At 43.3% G+C, this 9,187-nt stretch overlaps 1 protein-coding gene across 5 annotated transcripts; it reads right to left on the bottom strand.

Moving 5' to 3' along the window:
* Positions 1–1,258: 1,258 nt before the first annotated feature.
* On the bottom strand, positions 1,259–8,307 carry znf131 (zinc finger protein 131). Of its 5 annotated transcripts, none has more exons than XM_029638379.2 (9): positions 8,042–8,307; positions 6,898–7,030; positions 6,598–6,699; positions 4,423–4,567; positions 4,078–4,213; positions 3,682–3,912; positions 3,161–3,545; positions 2,571–2,701; positions 1,259–2,430 (listed from the first exon to the last, which is right to left on the bottom strand). In XM_029638379.2, exons 2-9 carry the CDS (start codon positions 7,013–7,015, stop codon positions 1,945–1,947), a joined length of 1,734 nt encoding a protein of 577 aa, XP_029494239.1. In that variant the 5' UTR covers positions 7,016–7,030; positions 8,042–8,307; the 3' UTR covers positions 1,259–1,944. The 5 variants fall into 5 exon arrangements, with proteins under 5 accessions (XP_029494239.1, XP_029494238.1, XP_029494242.1 ...); XM_029638378.2 differs by having other exon boundaries at positions 6,898–7,067; XM_029638382.2 differs by having other exon boundaries at positions 3,715–3,912; positions 6,898–7,067; positions 8,042–8,306.
* Between the last annotated feature and the right edge of the window lie 880 nt (positions 8,308–9,187).

Raw genomic sequence — 9,187 nt, forward strand, 5'->3', positions numbered from 1 at the left:
ATATTGTGGTGGACCTTTGATGTTATGGGCCTATTTTGCTTTCACTGGTCCTGGGGCCAAAAAACCTGGTTGGCGCTTGCAGGAGGCTGAAACTTGGCTACAAGTGTATCTTCCAGCACAACCATAACCCCAAGCACACGTCAAAATTCACAAAAAAACATGTTTAATAGGCCACAACAGTTTTGCAGTGGCCATCTGTCTCCGGACTCAGTCCCGTGTAACTGGTTTGAAATGGCTAGCTAGCCAGCGGTGCGCTCTAGTAACGTTTAAATCGGTGACATCCCTTACTCTGAGACCTCGAAGTAGTTGTTTCCCCTTGGCTCTGCAAAGGCTGTGGCTATCGTGGAGCGATGGCTAACGATGCTTCGAGGGTGACTGTTGCCGGTGTGTGCTAGAGGATTCCAGGTTCAAGCCCTGGTTGGGATGAGAAGAGGGACAGGAGCAGTACTGTTACGTAGTTCAGCATTTTTACAATTGATTTGATAGTCTCGTTTGTTTATCAAGGGTGACAATAATTTTGGACCCGACTTTCACGAAACAAATGTGCAGGTTTCCTAAATGTGACAAAAAGTCTGCAGCCTTTATCACTGTAAATAGTGGACTGGACAACCATCCTCATCTGTTGCATACGGTGGCTTTACAGGCCTTCTTGTTAATGTCATTTGAGATGCTCCTGCAGTCAGAGCAGCCCAGGAAACCCTCATTGGGCTCCCGTCTGTATGCTGCCCTCTCAAAGGCCTTCTGCTGTGGTGGCAAGAAGAGCACCAAAGCAGTAAATGACAGCAACAGTGGTTGACAGTCAGAACCAATGTGGTTTAAGTCAACCTTTTATTCACAAGCATATTTAAAACATTTTTAAATTGCATTTAGTCCCAGCAGGTTTTTGTTCATTCTTGATGACTAGTAACCTAAACTTCCACGTCTCCGTCTGACACATTTGAAAGCGGCACATTCGAAAGCATTGTAAGAAATGTAATTGCAAAGTGTGAACACGTTTTGAAGATTCAATGTGTATTGATTACGCCACTCCCTCTTAATTGATCTGGACAAAGAAAACAATTATGAACATTTGTTAAAATAAAAAAAACATGTTAGCTTTTAATACTTTCTCACTTCTGTTTCTTAACAGCGTAACTCATAACAGTGTCGTGCATGAACCCCAATGTCTTGTGGGTACAGGGCTGTGCTGCAGGCAGAACAGGAAAGAGGTAGAGGAGCAGGGGAATTGGTGGGCAGAAACCAGAAAACATACGTACACTAACAGCAATTATCTTTTTATTCAAATATTAAAGCATTTCCCCCATCAGTTAGGACATGCGCACCATCAAAAACATGCTCTTTAGTCAAGTGCTGAAAGATTTATCAACAGATCTGTGCTTCAGATGGATTCCAACTGGGCAACAGCAGTGAGGCACATCCTTAATATGTCTGCAGCTGTATGACAGTGAAACAGACTGTGCATTCCAATCAATAACTGGCGTCTGCTAGTGAAACCATTCAACGGAGTAGGGACCGTCACGGATCGCATACCGTCTTGACAAATGAATTTTTGATCATCTCAAATGTACATGCTAAAATGTTTTTAAAAAAACAAAGAAAGCAAGAAAATAAAGAAAGCTTTTGATCGGTCTGTGACAAAACCTTGAACAGGGTCAGTGTAAGTGCATTCAGCAGGTATATCTCAGACACACATAGAGAAGACAGAAACATGCTGAGAGCAGGTTCTAAAAAAAATATCTAAAAATGTGAGCAACTTCAAATACTTGTCTCTGTCCGTTACCCTATTAGTCAACAGGGTGAGGAGGTGGAGCTTTTCCAGTTTGACCATAACCAGCAGGCACATCTCAAATAAAACCCCTTTCCTCATACAGTGCACTACTTCTGGTCAAAGCCAAGGTACTGTATTTATGGGTAACAGGGTACGATTTTAGATGGAGCTCCACTTCATACATCCACAGTCTGTTGTGATTCCTCCTCCACCTGGATCTCAGAGTTCACCTGCCCCGCCGCTGACACCTGCACCACCCGGATCTCCACTCCTGCCTCCTTCAGTCTCTGCACGTCCTCCTCGCACATCTCCGTCACCTCTTCCACCACCATGTCCGTTTCGTCCATGACTACCACGTCTACGGGCTCCACGGTAACATGCTCCACCCTCATCCCGTCCTCCAGTAAGAGGGTCTCTCTCTCGTCTCCCTCCTCGTCCTCCTCCCCGGCCACTTCCTCTTGCGTTGCCATGGCACCGATGTCCAGTTCCTGGGTCATTAGTGTGTCGTCTGTGACACTGTGCAGTTCGCGGAGGTGTCGTCGCAGGTCGTGGGGCTGGGTGAACCAGATGTCACACATGGTGCAGTGGTTGGGCTTTTCTCCTGTGTGGGTCGTCAGGTGGTCTTTAAAAAGGTCCCAGCTGTTGAACACACTGCTGCACACCTAGAGAGAGCGAGATCATTTTAGAACCTCAGCAAGTACACTATTCAAGCGGTGTGATTGGCACACCATCAGCACAAAAACAGTACATTTTGACTCCTGATTAAATCAGGCAACAACAAAAAAAGGACTGTTCTCCGTACCTGACATTCGTAGACTTTTTTGCGTCCCTTCTTGGCCCCGACGCCGTTTTGACAGGCAGCCATGTGACATTTCAATGTGCTGTTCCTGGCAAAGCGCTCATGGCAGTCTGGACACTCAAACGGCTTCTCACCTACACACAAGGACCAAAAAAACAAATTTCATTCAATGCATAACTCAGGAGATCCTATTGAGGTGGTCGCATTCACATGAACAGGTCATCAACGCACATGATCATAGTCATAGAGGAGAGACAAAAAGGTGTTGTTGAAGTGAAGTCTTGCAAATAATTGCAATGAAATGCTGTGGATGCCAATTTTAGCCTGCCCAGGAACTGCACTTTGACACAGATGAACTCGAACCCCTAAATCACATGTCAAACTTGGAGGGCTGAGTGTCTGCGGGTTTTTACTCCACCCTTGTACATGATTGAAGAATCAAGGTCGATAATTAGTAAGGAACTCCCCTCACCTGTTTGTCTAGGTCTTAATTGAAAGGAAAAAAACTAAAATCTGCAGGACACTTGGCCCTCCATGGAATGAGTTTGACGCCCCTACCCTAAATGAATCCCTCTGGGTATTATCATTCTCACCGGTGTGTTTACGTAAGTGCTCCTTGAAGTGTCCAAAGTGGTCAAACTGCTTGTCACAGTAATCACACAGGTGCATCTTCTTCTTCTGGGACTGGCTGCGCGACAGCTCCTCTGCCTCGTAATGTAACGTGTTCAGGTGCTGCTTCAGCGCCGCCTCCCGCATGTACGCCTTACCGCAGTGGCAACACACATGCGGCTTGTCCAGGGCGGCCACGTGCGCGCGCATGTGCTGTTTGAGGTGGTAGTAGAGGCGGAAGCTGCGGTCACATTTGTTGCAGCGGAACATCTTGTCCAGCTGAGAGATCTGGACCTCGACCACCTCCAGGCCCTCAAGAGTCTTGGGAGCTGTCACTGTCTCCTCCTGAGACACCACCTCCTGGATCTCCTACACACACACACACGCACACACAACTTGTTTTAAGAAAGATTGGAAATGTCACCAAAAAGAATAGTCTCCTTATAATATTAAAATGAATGCTTTGAATCAAGGTTGGTCACTGTCCAAGTGTGTGGTTTTTTACATGCGCATTAGAGAGGCCGAGTGCTTCGTTCACCTCCTCCAGTCCTTCCTTCTTCAGCACGTGCAGCATTGGCCCCCTCTGCTGGTACTTGCTGGTGATGTCAGCGAGCAGTGCCAGGGCCGAGTCGTCCGAGGCAGCCTGGGCGTTCCGAGCAGCATCCACCACCTCCTCCTCCATAGCAGTCTCCTCCACCTCGATGGCCCCCTCCCCGATCTCCACCTCAATCTCCACCTGCAAGGACAGACTGGGGTCAGCACAGCAACACATATTAGGAGGAAAGGACCGAGGATGATGATGATGATGAGGATTTGGGACACTTTTTTTTTAGAACTTTATGCAGGTCATAATTCCATGTCATAATAACGCAACCATAATGTGCCATTGTAGACCTCTAACCTGCTCCCCCACCACTGACGGAAGAGTCTCCGCGATCCCGCTAAAAGTCTCCGCTGTCTTCCTCTTTTCGCTCTCGCTCTTCCCCGCCGCCAGGGCCTGGTCCTGGGCCGGACTGACGGGAGTGCCATCACTCATCCTACGGAGAGACAGAGTGGGTTTTTAATTCCATCAAAGTCCTCTACGTTCAAATACACAGGGAAAAAAATATCAGCTAAACAAAAAAAGATGACAACCAAACAAGACAACACCAAAAAGGGACTAGCCTATATTGGTGGTATGGGACTATAAGGAGTACGGGGCTATATTAGTAGTAAGGGGGTCCAGATGTTCTAATGGCAGGCTAACCTGATGGTGAGGGCCTTGATGGCCTCCTGCATCTGGAGGTACTCTGCTGCCTTCCACACGTCATTGACCTCCTCTGGCCCATTGACGGCAAGTGTAGCCGTGTACGTAAACTCCATCAGCTGGCGGAAGGCTGAGTTACTCACTCCTGGAGAACAAACACAGAGGATTGATGGGTGCACCGGGTTAGCATGTGATAAGTCTTGTTTTTTGCTTATCTCAGGGGCTATAGAGCTCTTTCTGCAATTGTTTATGCTCTTGATATGACAGTAAGACAGAGGATGTGTCATTGGTTCAGCAGTACCAGGGTTTCTGCGCCGGACAACATGACCAAAAATATTTTAATTTACTGGCCAATAGAACATGACATAGTGGTGGGAATACACTACACTAGAAATACACTCTGCCAAAATTATATAATGACTTCTGTCTATATAGAAAGAAAGAAAATACTTAAGCAGAAATCATGACTTAGTCAAAGAGGAATCAAGGATCATTATACTTTTTTTTACAGCTGTGGATTGTTTCAAATCACAAGCTTGTAGGTTTCAAATCACAAGCCCGTAGGTCTATGCCTATTTGGGAAGCCAGCAATTTGGGCAGCGTGCGTGGCAATAGGCCTAGCTGATTATTTAGTAGTGGCTGTCAGTGAAAAGCTCTAAAATATGTTTGAAGATAATGCATCTTGAGTATAATTTTAAAATGTTGAGTGAAGAAGAAGAGGGGTGTGTGGCAAAGATACTGTATAGGCGAGACTTTCTCCAGAACGGCTTAGCTTTCTTCCGTCGATTCTTGCGCATACATTGTCTCATTGTGTGAATTGTTTTCCATTAGATAATTTTTTGGATCAATTCTCCATTACATATGTCACCAGTAGTAAATGTACTGTTAATCCCCGCCATTTGGTTACATTGATTTATGTTAATGGATGTATTCATTTGTCATTTATCGTTCTCATTCTCAGAGTGAAAACGTTGTTTGCAGAGTTCACAAACTGCTACACTTGTGAGAAACAAGTTTTGGTTTATTTCATAACCATCATTTACGAGATTTATCAATTTTTCATTGTCTTTTGTTTAGAGTGCTCCATGAGAACAATGAAATATAGGAAAATGTATTTTTTTTTAAACATCCATTGCGAATGATAATATATAAAACTATGGTCCCTCACAGTAAGCTATTTGAAAAATCTTTACAACAATCTCCCCCTCGATAATCACCAATCTTCAGCGTGAAAGAGCAATGGAAGTTATAGGCCTACTGTGGCATTGGCCTATAGGCTATGAGTTCCATGCGCTAATTTCTTTAGCCGCCAATGGACCAAAGTGTATCAATGTGTCCATATGGCAGAGGCTGGTGATTAGTCACATTAGTTCATTTATTTTTTATATATAAATCATTTTAATTCAGATTTTTATGATATAATGAGCATATGAAAATCATAACTGGCACGCAGAACAGTAGAAATGGTAGGATAAATTGTAAGCATACCCAAACTAGCGCCGGCTATAAAGACTTTATAAAATAATTGCCTCCACGTTTCCATGGTCAGATTTTGCTGATAGGCTACTTTGAAACAATGCAAGACATAGCTCATAATAAGAAATAAAACATTCAGGTTTTAAAAAATGAAGCATGTTTTCAAAATGTATACTGCCTCCAGTTCACATTGTACAGTGGTGGGTGACTCGCTGATAGCTTGCACTTGAATTGTGAATGGGAGGCACGCTTTAATTACCAGCTGAGAAATAAAAAATAGTAGCTCTTTTTAATCCTGTACCAAAACTATTTTTTAACACACAATTGCATTTTGAAATGTTGCGCAATGAATGGCTTATAAAAGCACGTTTACTCCAGCAGCAACCAGCTGTGGAGCTGCAGGAAAAATAATGCTCAAAATAGGCTCTATATGCTGTCTGTGTGTGATAGTTGTTTTGGATAAGATGCACAATGACTAATGAAAATACACACAGGCCAATTTAATTCCACTAAATTATGTAAATGAATCTATAAACATGGTGGTCAAATGTATTTCCATCGACTGATATTTCCATAAATTAATAAAAAGCATTATTTTGCACAACTTTTTGGCCGGCAACAGTTTATTTTATAAAAAATTAATTCATATTTTTTTTAAATCACTTTTGCCGGCTAATGGAAACCCTGAGCAATACACACCTTCAATCTCCACTAGTGGCTCTTGTGTGAAGTCCTGGAAGAATTTGTGGAAAAACTGACTGCATGCTGCCAACACTGCCTTATGAGCCCTGAACTGGTGCCCTACGGACCAGAGTAAGATGAGCCCATAAATGGTACAACACAGAACATACTTAAATTGAATACTTCATACAAAGTGGACACTTTTTCTTGAACACAATGATATTGGAACAGAAATGGTTTATTCTGAAGAAAATATACAACCTTAAACTGCACCTCCACTTTCTGTAATACAACAAGTGTCATTGAGGATGAGCTTACCATCCACTATGAGAGTGATATCTGTGAACTGGTCCAACTGTCTCTGTTCGTTCAGTTTGTCCAGCATGACTTTATAGAGGGCTGGGAACTCACTGCCACAATCCACCTCGTCTGCCATGGCTCAGCCCCTCACCTAGGCACAAGGAAGAAATCCATGCAAAGATGGCACACTGTACAGATGATTACATCACCAGTAATGGTCTGTGTCTGTACAGTTACATGTGGGAAAACACGTTTGTTAAATATGACCAACATGCTCACAGCATGATGGACTGTACTGTGATATTAACATTTTGATTTCAATAACATTTTATCATTGGGCATTTTGTAGCCTACTGAGTATATGTTCATCATTATCTGCCAATGTGGGTTTATGTGAAGGGAAAAAAACGCTATGTCGGACTGATTTCTCAAAATTACATCAATTATATCTGGGGTCCTTGGGACGTCCATACCCTAACCACTTAGCTACCTAACCACTTAGCTACCTAACCACGTCCCAAGGATTCCCGAAACTTCATGGTGGTCTGTGCTATCGTAAGGATGTTCGAGGAGGGGAAAACGCGTCATGTATTATCCAATATAATAGTATCAATGCAAAGGAAAGAGGTCGAATTCAGCCAATCATGCGTTTGACAGCAAAGATAATCGTATTAAGTTGGCCAATGGCAATGGAAGACGGTGGGCGCGATCGACATTGCAGTATACTTTAAAAGGCGAGGCAGATCTACAAATCACCTTGGTTCGTAAATAACTACTCAATATTATTTGTAGGTTAGTTCGTCAGTTAATTTACCCATGATACATCACGGTTTTGATACTCTCAAACGCTAGCTAAATAGCTTAGTTACAGCGGAAGGCCTCTAGCTCTACTCTGGCTATAATTCAGAACGCAAAATCAAACTTAACGATCAACATATAATCATAATGTGTATCTAATCATACCAACGCTTTATGATACAGAATCCCGTTAACGTTAGCTAGGTAATCACTTCAAATAGGCCCGTGAAAGCTCGCCATGTCGAGTTTGACCATCGCCATTACGTCATCAAATCGCGCATTAAAATACACTTTTTCCAGAGACATTACCCAATTTAGACCTCATTTGGCCGAAATATTTCAACTCGTGCATCAGAAAACATACCTCAAGTTAGGTTCCGCAGCTTTAAATAGTTGTTTTTGCGTATATATCTCTCCCCACTCTAGCAGCGTTGCTCTACTTTCGTTTGTCTAAAAAGGGCGGTCACTCAATCGGGCCTCAGATTCCCGCAAGCCACTGCAAACACCAGAGGACGCCGATGCGTGTTGCTAGGCAACATACGGCCTTCCCCTTTCGATTCTCTGCATTTAGGTTGTCACTAGTTAACACCAAAGATTGCCTATTATATTGACAAGATAATCGATAAACCGCGCTAATATGAAAATACGTCCTCGAAGATGGAAGGCAGGCAGGAGGAAGCCATTTCAAGTGGGACCTATCTAGCCAATGAGAGGGCAGATACACGTGTGAAAAACAGGTAACTGTGATAAAGATTTTTATTTAACTAGGCAAGTCAGATAAAATAACAAATTCTTATTTACAATGACGCCCTAACAAAAGGTCCCCTGCGGGGTCGGGGCCTGGGATATAAAATAAAAATACAATGTAAATATAGGACAATACACACATCACAACAAGAGAGACAACACAACACTACATAAAGAGAGACCTATAAGACAACAACATAGCATGGTAGAAACACAACATAACAACAACATGGTAGCAACACAACATGGTACAAACATTGGGCACAGTCAACAACACAAAGGCCAAGAAGGTAGAGACAACAATACATCACACAAAGCAGCCACGATTGTCAGTAAGAGTGTCCATGTTCGAGTCTTTGAAGGAAGAGATTGAGATGAAACTGTCCAGTTTGAGTGTTTGTTGCAAGCTCTTTCCAGTCGCGACCCAGGGATGTGTGTGCTTTGGGGACTGTTAACAGAATGTGAATTGCAGAACGGGTGGAGGATGAGGGCTGCAGTAGATATCTCAAATAGGGGGGAATGAGGCCTAAGAGGGTTTTTATAAATAATCATCAACCAGTGGGTATTGCGACAGGTATACAGAGATGACCAGTTTACGGAGGAGTATAAAGTGCAGTGATGTGTCCTATAAGGAGCATTGGTGGCAAATCTGACCCCTTACCTGCCAATCTATAATTTATGTCTCCGTAATCTAGCATGGGTTGGATGGTCATCTGAATCAGGGTTAGTTTGGCAGCTGGGGTGAAAGAGGAGCGATTACGAT

The sequence above is a fragment of the Oncorhynchus nerka genome, linkage group LG27 (genome assembly GCF_034236695.1).
Source record: "Oncorhynchus nerka isolate Pitt River linkage group LG27, Oner_Uvic_2.0, whole genome shotgun sequence".
In the NCBI taxonomy this organism is placed as follows: domain Eukaryota; kingdom Metazoa; phylum Chordata; class Actinopteri; order Salmoniformes; family Salmonidae; genus Oncorhynchus; species Oncorhynchus nerka.

Excerpts from the sequence above, each read along its gene's own strand:
- znf131 (XM_029638379.2), bottom strand. The coding sequence starts at position 7,015 with ATGGCAGACGAGGTGGATTGTGGCAGTGAGTTCCCAGCCCTCTATAAA. Across the intron at positions 6,700-6,897 it reads TATCACTCTCATAGTGGATG|GGCACCAGTTCAGGGCTCAT; the intron begins GTAAGCTCATCC and ends TCTGGTCCGTAG. Across the intron at positions 4,214-4,422 it reads ATCAAGGCCCTCACCATCAG|GATGAGTGATGGCACTCCCG; the intron begins GTTAGCCTGCCA and ends GTCTCTCCGTAG.